General features: G+C 39.1%; 1 protein-coding gene across 1 annotated transcript in view; it reads left to right on the top strand.

Moving 5' to 3' along the window:
• Positions 1-16,996, top strand: part of Desi2 (desumoylating isopeptidase 2) — a 40,690-nt gene extending 23,694 nt beyond the window's left edge. The window contains exons 2-5 of the mRNA XM_057769767.1: positions 7,322-7,394; positions 12,270-12,363; positions 13,089-13,230; positions 15,814-16,996. Of these exons, the coding sequence (XP_057625750.1) occupies positions 7,322-7,394; positions 12,270-12,363; positions 13,089-13,230; positions 15,814-16,047 (543 nt within the window). The 3' untranslated portion in view covers positions 16,048-16,996. The remainder of the gene's footprint in view (positions 1-7,321; positions 7,395-12,269; positions 12,364-13,088; positions 13,231-15,813) is intronic.
• Positions 16,997-17,850: the final 854 nt, after the last annotated feature.

Raw genomic sequence — 17,850 nt, 5'->3', positions numbered from 1 at the left:
TTACTATACTTGTAAGTTTGTTTATACATACCAGCATCACCACAAACATAAATAATGTGCTGCACCATTGTCTTAATTATGTGTCATTAAGCAATAGGAACTTTTCAGCTGTTATAATCCTATGGGATCGTCATATATGAGAACTGTCACTGACTAAGAATCATTGTGGCATGTGAGTTCTACATGATAGGATGTTCCTCTCAAAGTATATCATCACAAAATAAGGAACAGAAACTTACTTCCTCATTAATTTCTTTGTTCTCAGTTTGCTAACAAGGAAGAAATTGGCATTGCCAATTAAAAGAATAAAACCTGTTTTATACTTGGAAGAATTGCTGCTGAGGGATTCATGGCATATATAAAATAGTTTTTGTTTAGTCAAAACAGATAACTATAATTTATATCTATGAAACAATATACGCGCCGGGCAGTGGTAGTGCACGCCTTGAGTCCCAGCACTCAGGAGGCAAAGGCAGGCAGATCTCTGAGTTCGAAGGCCACCCTGGTCTACAGAACAAACAAGTGCCAGGACAGACTCCAAAGCTATACAGAGGAACCCTGTCTCATAAAACCAAAAACCAAACAAAACAAACCATACTCAGGCAAGTACAGTATTAAAATACATCTGTAACCTCCCTACTCAATAGGCTAAGTGAGGAAGATTCTAAGTTCCAATTAGGCTGGGTAACGTAGTAAGACCCTTGTCTCAAAATGTGCTTGCAAATGCATTCTTGTGCCATTTGGTAGAAATTAGTGGAGAATTTTGGTAGAAATAATTACTATATTGAGAACATTACAAAATTTCAATTATTATAAGCAGAAAACACATACCCGTCAGCAGTGACTCCTCACACTGCCGGTCCCATAGTCATAAGCAGTGTGTGACCTGCTTTCTGTCTGTGTAGATTTGCCTGTTATAGGCTGTTCATATGAGTCGTGGAATGTGTTATGTGGTTACTGCAAGCAGTGTTTAAGCAACAATATTAGTTATTGTGCCTTACACAGTATTAAAAGCCTTCAAAGAAAAAGATGTTAGGAATGAGAATTGTACTTGTTATTTAATTCTGTCCAAAGGAATATTTTTGCTTTAAAAAAAAAATATTCCTAGCAACTTGAGACTTTCTAGAACCTTGAGCAAAAGCAATCGGATTGTCTAATTTTCCATTTGAAAGAAGCTACCACTTGCACAGAAAGCTACTGGTATTGGTTTATCACTGTGCTGCCTCAGCAGTTCTTCAGGTGCTTTATATAGGCCACATTCATTATTGTGAATTCCAAAGTTCTCATCAGATTTTGAAGTGATACATGATTCTTCTTTTTAAGATTCTCTCATTTTATGGAAAAATGTGTCAAAGCACAGCCATTTACTTTTAGTATATAAAGACTTGAATTTTAGACCGAAGTAATGAATCCACAAGTACATATTAGTTCTAAGCTTTGAATCCTTAAGTATGGAAGGAATCATTTTCATTTGTGAAAAGAGAGAGTTCAGGGACCTCATTCTGCCAAGTGCCTTCCAGCCTTACTCTCTTGTCAGCAGTCATCATTTAAGTATAATCTTTTTCATAAAATTGTTTCTCTTTTAAATAAAACGCTTAGATTCCCCATTCTAGAAATGTGTTTCAAAGCACTTTTGGAAGACTATTTACTGTCTACCTAAAAGAAAAGTTATAATTAATAGTGAACATTAGATAGAAATATCCCACTTAGTACTTGTTTAAAATCTTTCAGAGTGATACAAACAAATCAGCAGGCAACAGAAAGAGAAAGACACTGGGCCTGACTTGGTCTTTTAAACCTCAAAACCCTCCCCAGTGACACTTCCTCCAACAAAGCCACACCAGTTCCAACAAGGTAACACCTCCTAATCTTTTTCAAGTAGTACCACTCCTTGATTAACTAACCATTCAATTACACGATCAGTTGGGGCCATTCTTATTTAAACCACCTCAACTCCATGGTTCACCATTAAAGAGTTTCTGATGGTCAAGTTCAGAAGTAATGGTGCTTGCCTTTAATCCCAGCCCTCTGGAGGCAGATCTCTGAGTTCAAGGCCAGCCTGGTCTACTGAGTAAGTTCCAGAACAGCTAGCATGGCATAGTAAAACCCTGTCTCAATTTAAAAAAAAAGTTTCTGATGTTCAGATTTTCCTACAGTTGCAAAATAGAAGCCATCTGTGGTCAATTTCTGTATCATTTTTATGTGGTTCCATCAGACAGTGCCCCAATAAAGCTGCTTCATCAGTGAGTTTTTGAGTTCACAGTGGTCAGTGGTGCAAAAGCAATGTACAATTAGTAGAAACTAGACTTGAAATTTTGAATTTTCAACAATTGTAGTAGGCCAAAACTCCAACCATTCAAATGAACCTGTGACTGTGGCTAAGCTATTATGTTCTGGAAGATAGGATTATTTAGAATATTAATAAATTATCAGAAATTGAGCATTTGTAGTATTCGACTGTTAAATACCTAATTTAGATTTAAATACCTAATTTAGATTCTAAAGTTTAGAACCTTTTTCAAAAAATCTCCTCCTTTCCAAAACAGGGTTTCCCTGTGTAGCAATAACAGCCCTGGCTGTCCTGGAATACTCTTTGTAGACTAGGCTAGCCTTGAACTCAGAGACCCACCTGCTTCTGCCTCTGAAGTGCTGGGATTAAAGGCATGCGCCACTATGCCTGGCCCTTTTTCCAATTGTTAAAGTAATGCATATAACACCTATATAAAAAGTCCTGATATAATTAAAAGTGAAAAGAGATTCCTCTAAATATCATTTCTACCCTAATCTTGTCTGTGTTCATCACTGAACTGCTAACAATTGGATATATTTCAAATCTTATTTATTTTTGAGACAGGGTCTCACAAAGCCCTGGATAGCCTCAAATTTACTATGTAACCAAAGATGACCGTGAATTTATGGTTCTTGTGCCTCCGCTGGGACTTCATCCATATGCCACCGTGCCCAGTGATGCTTGGGATTAAACACGGGGCTTGTGCACATGCCAGACTCTACCAACTGAGCTACATCCTCAGTCCATGGCCCTTTCTTTTGGTAGAGCTTGTTAGTCGAGCCACAAATATTTATAACTTGCTTTTTTTTTTTTTACTTTATATTAGTTTTTAAATTTTAATACAGAGTATTGGGACAAAGCTCCCAGACAGCCATGCAAATGAGCAGCAGCCAATCTGTAACTATATATACTCTATAAAGCATTACCTCTTTCCTTTTTAGTAATTGTTTAATTCATAATACAGATTTTTTTTCTAGTTTCTTTAACCATTTGTCTTAATTAGATTTCTATTGTTTGGATAAAACAACCATGAGGAAAGGTTTTTTTTTTTACTCTTCCATCACTGTCCATCATTGAGGGATGTCAGAGCAGGAATTCAAGGAAGGAACCTAGAGGCAGAAACTGAAGCAGAGACTACTGAGGATGCTGCTTGCTGGCTTGCTTCCCATAGCTTTCTCTGCCTATTTTCTTACACAACAGCGAACTACCAGCCCAGGTGTGACATCATCTGTAATAAGCTGGACCCTCCCACATCAGTCATTAGTCAAAAATTGCCCTGCATACTAGTTTTATGGAAGCATTTTCTCAGTTGAGAGTCCCTCTTCTCAGATGACTCTAGCTTGTATCAAGTTGACAAAAAATTAAACACACCATTCCTCTCCTGATACTTGTTATATCAAGTTTTGGGGGGCATTATGGACAATAATAAGATTTTATAACATTCTTTTGTATATGTATTGGTATTTCTATAGAGTAGATTTCTATGAGTAGAAGAGTTAACTACCTAAATTGATTCATAAATGTGCAATCTTCCTCATCATTTTCCTAACAAAGTTTTGACAGTCTTAGGCAAAAAAAGGATAAATTATAATGAGTATTTTCCAGTTTACTAGGGAGATTATTCATGTTGGTTGACTACAGATTGTTTCTGTGGTTGCTTACACATCTTTGGGGATTATTTTTTTTTTTTTTTTGTAATGGAACTTTTGTTTATTAGTATACCTGGCTGTCCTGAGCTTTCGTTTGCTTGGACTATAAGGATGGATATATTTGGGTAAATGTTTTGTGGATCTCATGAGTTTGAGGCCAGCCAGGGCTACACATAGAAAATCTATCTTGAAAAAGAAGGGGGATGGGGTGAGGGTGTTCTTTGCTTTTTGGTGTTGTTGTTGTTGTTATTGTTGTTAGATTAGCATGTAAAATAATGAGTTTCATCTGGTATCTTCATATGTTCTTGCTTCTCGCTCATTACCTTCCTCGCTGCCCTCACCTCTGTCTCGTACCCACCCCTAGCTGGGCACATTCTTTCCCTCCTTTTTGCTTTCTGGAGAGGGTTTTGCTGTGTTACAATTCTGGTTTTATATTCACCACCGTCTGCCTCAACCTCCCAAATGTTGGTATTACTGGCAGTCACCACTAAACTTAGTTTAATAATTTATCCACTGTTAATAATTGGTTTTAAATACTACCTTTGTCAAACAGCAACTATTTGCATATATAAACATGTGTTTCAGGATATTCTTGCTATATATATATCCTGTATTGTCGTGATTAATTTTTCAGTGTTAGGAACCCAGCACAGGACCTGGTACATGATCTGGGGTTCTACAATTCTGCTACCTCCTCAGCTATAGTGAATATTTGCAGCATAAACAATGTAACACATCTTTACATAGTTAAAATAATATTCCACACTACTACATGGCCCACAGACATAAAATAGTTAAAAATTAAAGACAAATTATCAGTCATCTAACCCAGGAGAAGTCCAATAGGTTTATAACACTTGGAATTACTGCCTACGTATTTGTTTAACGCATTATTAACTCATTTACCTCTTTCTAAGTGTAAGCTTCTCCAGCCTACCCTTTAACCCCTTTCACAGTCATTCCCTGTAGTTTCATACCATACTTCTGATATACATCTCCTTTCCCCTTCCACGGTCTTAGACTTTTCATTTTCTCTTCCCTGCCCAGTCCAAACTTGGTATCTGAGAAAATCTTATTTGTGCCTATAGACCCATTTCGTATACTAACTACCTCCTCTAGAAAGTTTGTCTTCATGGCGCCTGTAGGAGGGTTGTTCTTACCCTCAGTGTTCCTATGTGCTTCATACTACTTATTCCTAGTTTCAAACTTCAGGCTGAATTGGGGTAGTTAGTAAACAAGCCATAAATGTTAATAAGGAATAAAGTATCCCTACTTGCAGAGAACTCACTAGAGTATGAAAGAAAAAGTTTAGAAGAAAAATAGATAGGAACTAAATATGCATGTCTATATGTGGTGCTTTATGTTTGGGTTTTGTTGTTGTTGTTTTGGTTTGGTTTGGTTTTTTGGCGGGGGAGGGGAGATGACGACAGTTTCTTACTATGTAGGTTTCGCTAGCATGGAACTCACTCTAATGACCATACTAGCTTTGAACTCATAGGTACCCATCTGCCTCTGCCTCCCAAGTGCTGGGGATAAAGGCATGTGCCACCATGACTTGTCAGAGGTCATAAGAGTTATATATAACAGGTGACAACTAGTGTTTAGATATCAACCCACCAGAGGATCTGATGGAGGTCAATCCTGTACAGATGAGTTTGCTGGCCCATTGACTGAAACTGTTGCTCACTTTTGGTAAGGCACTTGGTGTCACCCCAATGTCTGCACTGTAATGTGTAATCTCATGTGATGTGTGTATTTAATCTCATGATTGCATCTCAGTCTAATGGGTACATATGTCTGTGGAAAAAGACTTCATTTAGCTATACAGCCTTGATATATAGAATATATACTGGGACATGCTTCATAATTGGATCTATTTGTACTACAAGGACTATGAAAACTTTAAAAAGCTGCCTTGTTCTTTTGCTTATTGGGTGACTTTCCTCCAATATGTGGGACCCCAATGAGAAAATTTGGTCACACAGTCAAAAACCTTGGTTCCCACAGTCAAATCTCTGCTTCATTCCCTGAGATAAAATTTATACGCCAGCTGGGCGGTGGTGGCACATGCCTCTAATCCCAGCACTCAGAAGGTAGAGGCAGGCAGATCTCTGTGAGTTTGAGGCCAGCCTGAACTACAAGAGCTAGTTCCAGGACAGGATCCAAAGCTACAGAGAAACCCTTTCTTTAAAAAAACAAAACAAAACAAAAAAGCCAAGTCTTTTAAATAGATCGCATTTGGGACCTTCAAAGATATGAGTATGGCATGTCCAAGCTTGTTTGATTCTTAGTCTTTCCTGATAAGGAGATTAGGTGTCCCAAATTCTCCTACAGCTGACTTGGGAAAGTGCTAACCTCAGTTGACCCCCAGCTCTAACCCTACAAAAGCTATTAAACTCCCTACACTTACTCTTACTTCGACTTACCAATACAGGATTTTAGTATAGAAATGTAGTATTGCACGTGAACTCCCCTTCTCCCTTCCTAGAATTTAAAGTCTCCTAAATCACCTTTTTTGCCTCTTAGTGCTGCCCAGGCATCTCTCTAGCCACACCTGCCTGGAGCCATAAAGAAGCCAACTGTCACTTGAGACAGCTCTTATCTGTTTTATGACTTTGAGAAATTCTGGTTCTGTCACTTGGTGATTACCAGAGAATTGCCTTTGTGTGTGTGTGTATAAACTGGAAACTTTGCAGCGGGACAGAACAATAAACTGGCATGAAGAAGTACAGAATGGGAGAGTTTGTTCATTCACCTTCAGATAGCCAGAGGAAAAAGAGTCCTTTTCACTTTTTTTTTTTAAGATTTATTTATTATATATACAACATTCTGCCTCCATGTATGCCCGCACGCCAGAAGAGGGCACCAGATCTCACTATAGATGATTGTGAGCCATCATGTGGTTGCCGGGAATTGAACTAAGGTCCTCTGGAAGAGCAGCCAGTGCTCTTAACCGCTGAGCCATCTCTCCAGCCCTCCTTTTCACTTCTTGTAGATTCTAATCTGAACCCTGAGAGGGCGTTGAGGTTGGCTCCCCAATAGCCCTTGTTAATGGCCAGCTATGTGTGTGCTATTTTAATCACTAATGGTACTTTTATGTCAATTTTTGTTACCAGCCTGATCCAAATTTAGATTTCACTCATTTAAATTTTATTTATTATATGCTGAACCTTAAATAGTGTGCTGGACTTAAGTTGAATATTTGTCTAGACACAGGAATGCCTTCCAGATCAGATGTGTGAGAGCCGACTAGGCTACTCTAAGTAGTGTTTCATCATTGTAAGGCAAAATAGCAAGAATTGGGTTTCTACTCTACCTGTCCTATAGAGTTGGACTGTAAATGAATGGATATTCAAAAATTGTTTTTTTTTTCTCTCCTTAGTACTGGATGAATGAATACACATCATCTATTGGAATTGGAGTTTTTCATTCTGGAATTGAAGTGTATGGCAGAGGTATGTGTGCACATAGTTTAAATATGCTTTCTGGGGTTTCTTCCAGTTTAAAAAAATACAGAATCAGTTGGGTGTTATTGGCGCACGCCTTTAATCCCAGCACTTGGCAGGCAGAGGCAGGCGGATCTCTGTGAGTTTGACGCCAACTTGGTCTACAGAGTTCCAGAACAGCTAAGACTGTTACACAGAGAAACCCTATTTTGAAGAAAAAAAAGAAAATACTGTTAGATCTTTTTCTTTGTCCCCTTTCTTTGAAGTGACTTACATATGTTATTGCAAAAAGTAGAATAAAACGCATTTGTTTATACTGTGCTTTGAAAAAAAATGTCTGTGTTAGAATATAAGAGAGTACATTCATTATATTTTTTTCTAATTATTGTGTCTTTTAAAACATTTTTTAGCCAGGCTTGGTGGCAAACACTTTTTGCCCGGTACTCAGGAGACAGGCAGGCAGATTTCTCTGAGTTCGAGGCCAGCCTGGTCTACAGAGTTCCAAGACAGCCAGAGCTACAAGTGAGACCTGTCTCAAAACCAAAGCCTGCCCAGACAGTGGTGGCAGACACCTTTAATCCCAGTACTCAAAAGGCAGAGGCAGGTGGATCTTTGTGAGTTCAAAGCCAACCTGGTTTACAGCTACACAGAGAATTCCTGTCTTGAAGAAGAAGAAGAAGAAAAAAAACCAAACGCCTTCTTTCTGAAGTTGTTAAATCATGATTGTTTTTCTCTAACATGTATAAGAGTTCCTAAGAAACTTTTGCACTTTGAAAACTGCATAACAGGGGCTGGAGAGATGGCTCAGTGGTTAAGAGCATTGCCTGCTCTTCCAAAGGTCCTGAGTTCAATTCCCAGCAACCACATGGTGGCTCACAACCATCTGTAATGAGGTCTGGTGCCCTCTTCTGGACTTCAGGCATACAGGCAGAAAGAATATTGTATACATAATAAATAAATATTTAAAAAAAAAAAAAGAAAACTGCATAACAAAAATAATCATTTTGATTAGTGGTAGAAAGTGTCAAATTTGAAATACCAATTCCTTAGGGAATTTCAGTAAACATTGGATTTTGAAGGTCTGTGAGTATCAATAGTCTATGCTAAGCACTCTTGCCTTTAGTGACATCTACCATTTTGCTCAATTATCGTGATATATCACCATGAATTATACGCTTGTCTTTATTGAATTTCCTATATTTGCATAAGATAGGCAGTCTTTGTAACTTCCTAGAATACATTATTTAATTCACCCAGGATAAACTATGTACCTTCTTGTTCACTAATTCTTTTTTTTGGGGGGGGGGGTGTTTCGAGACAGGGTTTCTCTGTGGTTTTGGAGCCTGTCCTGGAACTAGCTCTTGTAGACCAGGCTGGTCTCGAACTCACAGAGATCTGCCTGCCTCTGCCTCCCGAGTGCTGGGATTAAAGGCCAGCGCCACCACCGCCCGGCTTTGTTCACTAATTTTAAGTAAACTCCATTTACTTAAATATTTCAATACGGTGTTTCTGCTGTCTTTGTATCTGGGTAGAGAAGTGCTGATAATTAAATCCATAGCCTCATACTTGCTAAGCAGGTGCTGCACCTCTGGACTGTGTCCCTAATCCCTATCTTTTTTTTTTTATGTATATATAATGGTTGCTTCTAGCTGCAGTTTAGCTTATTTGGTCTTGGCTATAAAGACTTGTCATTTAAGCTTTACTTGAAATGAGTGCACTTGCTAACCCCAAGAAACAGTGAGGGGCTTCAGCTGAAATCTTCAATGATTAAAGTATTGCAGATTGATGAGATTATAGCCTGTGGGTTTCCTATCTGACCTTTGGCCTAAGTTGTATAACTTTTTTTTAGTTAAATTTGAATAGTGTGTTATGGTTTCCTTAGTGCTATGAACTTTGAGACCATATGATCATGCTATAAAGTAAGAGAATATAGCATTTTTTAATAAAAAGAAATTAAGGCTCTAACTTGTCACCATTCACACTACTAGTAACTATCAGAAGTGAATTTGAGCCCAGATATTCTTATATGCTATTCCAGTGCTCTATTAACCTGCACAATTTTTACTCCCCTTCATAAAATAATTTAAAAACAAAAACATGATTCAAAACATGTTCATGGAAACTCAGAGAAATTTAATTGTTTCTTGTACAAAAAAATAAAAACTAAAAGGACCTTTGTCTTCCCTTACTCTACTTAAGATTAAAATCCATGTGGGGCTGGAGAGATGGCTCAGCATTTAAGAGCACTGACTGCTCTTCCAGAAGTCCTGAGTTCAATTCCCAGCAACCACATGGTGGCTCACAGCCATCTACAGTAGGACATGATGCCCTTTTTGGCATGCAGGTATACATGCAGAGCACTCATACATAACATATAAACGAATAAAAAAAAATTAAATCCATTTGAGGCCAGCCTGGTCTACAAGAGCTAGTTCCAGGACAGGCACCAAAAACTTCAGAGAAACCCTGTCTCGAAAATAAAAAAAAAAAAAAAAAAAAAAAAATTAAATCCAAATAGGAAGCCAGGTGGTGGTGGCAGCACATGCCTTTAATCCCAGCAGTCAGAAGGCAGAGGCAGGTAGATTTCTGAGTTCAAAGCCAGCCTGGTCTACAGAGCAAGTTCCAGGACAGCCAGGATTACACAGAGAAACCCTGCCCCCAAAAAACAAAAACAAAAAACAATGATTTTACCAAATCCAATCTGATTATATACAACATTTTAATAAAAATTATATAGAACTATTTATTGAATCTTTTGGGGTTTTTGTTTGTTTGTTTGTTGCTTGTTGCTTGTTTTTGGATTTTCAAGACAGGGTTTCTCTGTAGTTTTTGGTGCCTGTCCTAGAACGAGCTCTTGTAGACCATACTGTCATCGAACTCACAGAGATCCGCCTGCCTCTGCCTCCCGAGTGCTGGGATTAAAGACGTGCACCACCCCGCCTGGCTTTTTATTGAATCTTAAAGAGGAGCAGGGCATGGTGGTATATGGTTGTATCCCGGTACTTAGGAAGCTAAAGTAAGAGGATTGTGGGTTTGAGGCCAGAATGAGACCCTACCTCAAGACCAGATAGACAAACAAAATTTAGGACAGTCATAGAAGTGGACCACTCATAATCTCACCAATTAGGGAGCAGAGACTGGAGCATTATGAGTTAAAAGTTAACCTGGGCTGCATTGCATAGTTAATCAGGTCAGTTTAGGGGTAACCAAATCGTTTCTTTAAAAAAAAAAAAGTTTGTTTCTACAGAATCTATCTGAAGAGATACCCTTGGAGCTCAGTGGTTAAGAGTACTTGTTGCTGTTCCAGAGGACTAGAGTTCAGCTCTGTTGGCTGTGGATGGAGGGAGACTAGAGTTAATAACCGTGACTCTAGCTCCAGGGGATCCATTGTCTTCTTCTGACCTCTGCGGGAACCAGCACTACTTGGTAGCATATACACCCAGATACACACATCACCAAATAAAATATAAATGAGAAAAACTAAACCTCATCTACCTCATTCTTTGCTGTGCTTTGTCTCAAAACTTAAGAGTGTGTATTTAACAAATACGTTCATTTATTTAAGTATTTTGACTCAGGCTTGCTATATAGCATGGCTGATCTGGAACTCACAGTGTAGACCAAGCTGTCCTCAAGCTTATAATGATCCTCCTGCCTCCACCTCTCTAGCACTGAGATTATAGGCACGTACCACCATGCCTAGTTATTGAGTAAATCTTAAGTGATAGGACTAACTTACTTAAACATTTGGAATTGCTTATATCTACTAAGACTTTACAGAAGGAAGGAGGGAGGGAGGGAGGGAGGGAGGGAGGGAGGGAGGGAGGGAGGGAGGGAGGGAGGGAGGGAAGACTTTACCACTTAATATGAGATGCCAGAATTGAAGCCAGAAGTTCTGGTTCTTTCCTGTCCTGAAGCTATCTGCATTTTTGTTGTAGATAAGAGCATATAGCTGGAAATACATGTCTTAGGAGAACATACAAATAGTGCCCTCCTAACTACAAGACTTGCTGTAAAGAATATGAAGATGGTTGTGTATTTAATGTTGGTATTTTACTGTGCTTCAGCTTTGATGTATTTTCTCAGATAGGGTCTCTATATATAGTTCAGACCTGCCTGGAATTCACTAGGAATAGCCCAGTCTAGCCTAGAACTCATGATCCATCTGCCTCCTGCGTGCTAATATTACAGACATATACCCCTATGTGTGGTGCAGTGGTGTTTTCACTCCTAATCCAGTAAATGAAGAGTCTTCAGGTATGAGTGGATGCATGCAGCATGATGACAAAGTACACCAAAACAGGACGGCTTTCCTCAGGAACTGTGAAGACTTCATTCTCACTAGACAGTTTCTCCAGTGACATGCAAGCTTTAAAAGTGGCCAAGTCCTGAGCTGCTGGCCTCATGGTGTGATGGTGCCACAGAGACTGAGCACTTTTAAAAACTGGTCACTCTCCTCCTGGAGTACATGTAGAGCAGTCTATAGAGCAGTCACAGGCATTTTGGAGTGTCTGTAACTGTTACCATTTCAGAGCTTTTAAAGACAAGTATTCTCACCACCGGGCAGTGGTGGCAAACTCCTTTAATCCCAGCACTCGGGAGGCAGAGACGGATCTCTGGATCTCTGAAAGTTCAAGGCCAACCTGGTCTACAAGAGCTAGTTCCAGGATAGTCTCTACAGCTACAGAGAAACCATGTCTCAAAAAACCAAAAATAAAAAATAAAAAGACAGGTATTCTGTACTGGTAATACCCAAACAGGACCTTGCAAAGGGCACTTTAGAAAAATATTCAGATAACATTATCTTTGTAGTATTTTAAAGCTGATTCAGCATTCTGATTACATTTTATTATATACTAAAAATTTTTACTTTTATCTTTTCAGAATTTGCTTATGGTGGCCATCCTTACCCTTTTTCTGGAATATTTGAAATTTCCCCAGGAAATGCTTCTGAACTAGGAGAAACATTTAAATTTAAGTAAGTAGGAGAGTAATTTCTATCACACTGTTGTGGGTGTCAGAGCTTGTTTTGTGGGCATAAAGAATTTTTAGATTAAAAAATTCTAAAAAGTTAAAATTTTAAAATTGAATTAAGTTGTTATATAAGGATGGAAAATCAAATGATGTGTGAAATAACCTGTTTATGCTTTTTGTTCAGGATCTCTGTAACTTGCACGGCTCCTAACTCAGCACTGATGCCCCTTGGTCTCCGTTTGTGCTTGATAAAATGATTTTCTAATAATTTGTAGCTGTCTTTTACAACTAGCTTATATCTAAAATTTTACCTTTTATTGAATAATATCTGTTACATTTTCCAGGAAATATATTGAAGTGTTTTTATTTGATGTTTTAAATAATATATTTTAAAATTTAGTCAAGTTTCATGGCTTGTCTCAGTGCAAACACAAGGGTGGTTAATACCAAGAATTTTTTCTTTAGTGAAAATATGGCCAGCTCTTTGCTATGAATACTTAGCAAGGTTATTTTTACCTTAAATCTGGTTCTCTAATAACAAACATGTTTCATAAAGCAAAATGGAAACTAAAATCATTGAAATTACTAAGTATCTCATTTACCTGAGTCTGAATATATTATCCCTGATTTATTTATTGTAATATACCTGGAAATAAGCAAGTATTTAATAATGCTTATTATAAATAACCTGATTGAAACTTTTGTTTATTTTGTTTTTTGTTTTTTAAGAGAAGCTGTTGTTTTAGGGAGTACGGACTTTCTAGAAGACGATATAGAAAAGATTGTAGAAGAACTGGGGAAAGAGTATAAAGGCAATGCCTACCATTTGATGCACAAAAACTGCAATCACTTTTCTTCAGCTTTATCAGAGGTAAATTCAATTTCATCCTAAAGTTCTGCAGATAACACTTTCCTGGTGTATTTTCTGTGCCACTATATTCAATCTTGGTGTTTTTTCCCTGATTCTTCCTGTCCTGGAACTAGCTCTTGTAGACTAGACTGACCTCAAACTCCCAGAGATCCACCTGCCTCTGTCTCCTGAGTGCTGGGATTAAAGATGTGCACCACCACTGCCCAGCGGAGTCAGCAAAGTTTTAAGTAGTGATTCTGCTCATTCTTTTGTAGTGGGTAGAATGACTACAGATAATTGCCTCTTAATCACTTGGTTTGTATCCTTATGTTAGCATTTTATAACTGTGACAAATACATAGAAAAAGACATATTTTCCAATCAGAGTGGATTACCATTAGTTGGAGCCTATGCACAGTGTGTCTTGGTGGGAACTACACAGAAGAGCCAAGCAGCTTACCATCTGTCACCGAGAGAAACGGGAAAGAGCTGGTGCCTGGTATTCTTTCATGTGCATTCTTACTACTCCAGCCACGCTTCCTTTCACTAAACTGCCCCTTCAGAGTTCTGTACTTTTCCATTGTGCCCTGACCTAGCAACCACACTTAGTACATGAACCTTGGGAGAATGTTTAAGATTTAAACCATAACACACTGGAATTCTTAACTTTAAAAAAAAATAAAGATTAAGAAACTGTTAGCACTGGACAGTGATGGCACACACCTTTAATCCCAGCACTAGGGAGACAAAGACAGGTGGATCTCTGTGAGTTCGAGACCAGCCTGGTCTACAAGAGCTAGTTCCAGGACAGGCTCCAAAACCACAGAAAACCCTGTCTCGAAAAACCAAAATAAATAAATAAAATGGAAATTTAGAAAAAAGTCAATCAACCCAAGAATTGCTAAACATTTTATGAAAGAGTCAGCTAATGGATGTTTTAGGCTTGCGAACTATTCATGACCTTATTTAGCTCTGCGTCTTCTCGTAACCAAGAGCCATAGGCGTTTATCTATGAACACAGGTGGCTGGATATAGCAGACTGTTTTAGGTTGATCAGTCCTCAACCCCAAGAGCTGAGTGAAGTCAGCTTCCCTGAAACACAAAGGTATGTCAAAGAGAACAGATTGCTGAATGGAATCCAAATTTGAGAAGGAGAATATGAAATGGGCAGCAAGAGGCTGTCATATTCACCTAATTTTTCTTAACTACTTCATACGCGGTTAATCTCTATGCAGATACTCCTAGGTCTATCTCAAATATAAGACACAATGTTGCTAGTGCATTCAGGAGTAAACAGATAGGAACGGTATCAAGTAAGTTCATTGCTCAGCCTTCTCCCACATTTTACCCAAGTAAATATTATTTAAACATATTTAAGTACCCATCTGCCTCACTCTGTGCTCTTAGGCACTGTGATAGATGCTGGGTAATCAAAAATAGTCAGAACACACTACCTGTCCATAAATGAAGTCATCTCATTTTCCTTTTAGCCAAGCTAGAGAACGGATTGCGGGATGTCGCTGTAGCTAGAGAATGGATTGCGGAATGTCGCTGTAGCTAGAGAACGGATTGCGGGGTGTCGCTGTAGCTAGAGAACGGATTGCGGAATGTCGCTGTAGCTAGAGAACGGATTGCGGGATGTCGCTGTGTCCTTAGGGAAAGTGTCGCACAGCTGCCAGCTTTCTAAACGCTCACTGCCTCTTTGCTGTAAGACACTTTGAAGCCTTATTCCAAAGTCATTAACCTAATGTTTGCAGATATTTTAAGATACTAGTTTCAGATCACATGATCATAATCTCTAGCATGACTAGAGGCAAACCTTCGAAGTGGCAGTGGAACATGGATTCAGTTGAGCCCAGTTTTTACGGGAGTCAAGATGATACAGGGTAAAGTCAGCATTGTTTTGAGCTGCTTCTCACTATCTAAAATAGGGAGAGGAAGACTCCCAGTCCTAAGGACTCTAAAAGAATGAGAAGTGGGCAAAGAAATGTAGCAGGATTCCAGCTGACACCCACTTCTACCCCATTTAGTCCCCTAACCAGGCCTCCATGCTTTATTCTGACCATAGTCCCTCTGCCAGGGTATCGTGGAGCTGGTCTTCATGTGGGCACACTTCTTTCTGGACCATCTGAACATCCTTGAAACAAGTGAAAAATACATAGATTGCAGCCCAGGAATAAGTGGGATGGTAGAAACTGGAAGAGAGTAGAAAAGAACCTGGGAAAAAATTTGACAAGAATACCCAAGACTGACTCTGCTAACAGCCTGGGGCTTCTCTTACTCTAATAACATCTTGTGCTAACAAGCCTTTTTCTTCTGTGTACTGTTCAAAGTAATTTTACATGTTTCAAAGTAGCTCAAGGATCCAAGACAGAAGCCAAGCAGAATTAGCTTGACTTGACAACTGTTTAAAAAAAAAAAAAAAATACACAGCTGAAAGAAAGGAAGGGGTTACGGAAGGGTCCTGGCTCTTGAGTTAAGGCACTGCTTGTCAGCAGCCTGGAATAGCAGCACCACAGGCTAGTCTGCAATATATTTTCTCACCCTTTAGCAGGACAGCCAGCATTATTCTCTTCTCCCTAACACAGAGCTGTCTCCTCCTTAGATTCTTTGTGGCAAAGAGATTCCTCGCTGGATCAACCGACTGGCCTACTTCAGCTCCTGTATACCCTTTCTACAGAGTTGCCTCCCAAAGGAGTGGCTCACTCCTGCTGCACTGCAGTCTAGTGTCAGCCAAGAGCTCCAGGATGAACTGGAAGAAGCAGAGGATGCAGCCGCATCCGCTGCCATGGCAAGTGCTGCAGCTGGTGCCAGAACTGGGCGTCACACTAAACTATGAGCATCTCCAAAGTCACACCTTCAGAACTGTCTCTGGCAGTTGAATATCACTAGAGAAAAGAAAATAGAGTAAATGTCCTTTGGATATTTTGTATGCAAAGATGGCTCTCCCCCAAATCCCGGTTTTTCAGCTCAGGATTATATTTGTAGTCAAAAACAAAAAAAAAAAAAAAAAAAAAAAAAAAGAAGAAGAAGAAGAAAAATCACTTGGCGCAGGAGGGAAAACTTTATATGAAGCTGCCCTCTTTTTTTTTTTTTAATCCACTTGTAAATTTGGATTCACTTCCTCTGTTTTATATGAGCTCTGTTAAATTATGTTTACAGTATTTTGTATCACTGTTTACAAATCTTGCATGGACTTCTGCCACCATGAAAGAAGAAAACCTTCATCTTCAGAAATTAGGCAGGTCATCTTTGTACACATCCTGAAAATCGCCAGAACTACAGCATAAAAAGTAGGCACTTCAAGAGGTACTTACATGGTTACAGTTCCCATCACCTGCTTAAGAGCTGTATGTTAGATTTGTATTTGTTTTGTTACCAATTTTGGTGCCCAGCTACAGGGATCCAAACTGGCCTGACATGAAGGAGCACACACACAGCCCTCGGGCTTGGAGCCCTGGGTCAGTTCCACTCCACCCTTTCCCGGTCTGAGTAGCACATTTCCCAGGGTGCCCATGGAGCAGCTGGTTTCATCCCAAATACGCCCACCTCAGCAGGGTGGTATTCTTGTATCTGCCTGGCTTGATGCCTTGATTCTATAATGAAGATGTTTTCATGGAAGATACTCTTACAACTGACAAGTGTTTTTGCACATGTGTTGGGGAGGGGCTTCATTTTTATTTTAATACATACTACTCCCTGCCCAGGATGTTTTGGGTGGGGCGGGAGTATCCTAACCTAGCTTCCTGAGCAGCAGTATGAACTGACATTAAACTGCTTTTTAACTATCCAGTCTACCTTTTATACTAGACGTTGAAAACTAGAGTCTAAAGAAACACCCCCCCCAAAGGTAATTCTTTAATATTTAATACTTTGTGTACACCATACCAGAAATGGCTTGTTGGAGTTTATTAGTTCATGATGAGAGTAGTTTCGCCTCATAATAGAAATTCTATTTTCATTGATCTCTTGTTGAAAAATCATATTTTTGTGTGTCTTAAATTCATCTTTTTATGTTCTCTCAAATGTGTGTCTCTTACATAACATAATCGTAGGAATGAAGTTGTCGCTATAGCTAAATCTTCTTTAGTAAAGAAGTTGTCTGCTAGAGTCTACCCCCAGTTGACCCTTGGATGTAAGAACCAATCATTACATGTCACAATCAATGTTCTGCCTTAAGAGAGAGTGTCCTGTGTAAAGTAGTGGATGCAGTATAGAGACATCCAAGGTACTGACTGCAGCTTTAGATACTTCATTAGTGTGAAAGTCACATTTCTGAGTAAATTACATCTTTAACTTTGCCATGAGCTGATTTTGATTGATACTTAAAGTAAGCACACCCTCTTTAGGGAAAGTAAACCTTGGGTTATAAACACTGGCCTGAGGAAAATGAAGCCACTTTGTGCTGTTTGACTGTTCTGTTTCCTGAGAGGAAAGCCGGTGCAAGTTGCTCTGCTCCGTGGGGGCAGAGCCTGTGTTTCAGGAACCGTGCAGCAGGACAGAATATGCGGTCTTTATGAAGAGTTGACTTAGTTCAGGTCTGAAAATGAGACTTAGGACAAAACACTAATGCTCTCCAGGAGGTTGTTCACTAAAAGAAGAGACCTAGCCCTCAAGCCCAGGTTAGTAGGTAATGCTTGAT

This window comes from Chionomys nivalis, chromosome 5 (genome assembly GCF_950005125.1).
Source record: "Chionomys nivalis chromosome 5, mChiNiv1.1, whole genome shotgun sequence".
Taxonomy (NCBI): domain Eukaryota; kingdom Metazoa; phylum Chordata; class Mammalia; order Rodentia; family Cricetidae; genus Chionomys; species Chionomys nivalis.
This window is presented reverse-complemented; position numbering and strand designations above follow the sequence as displayed.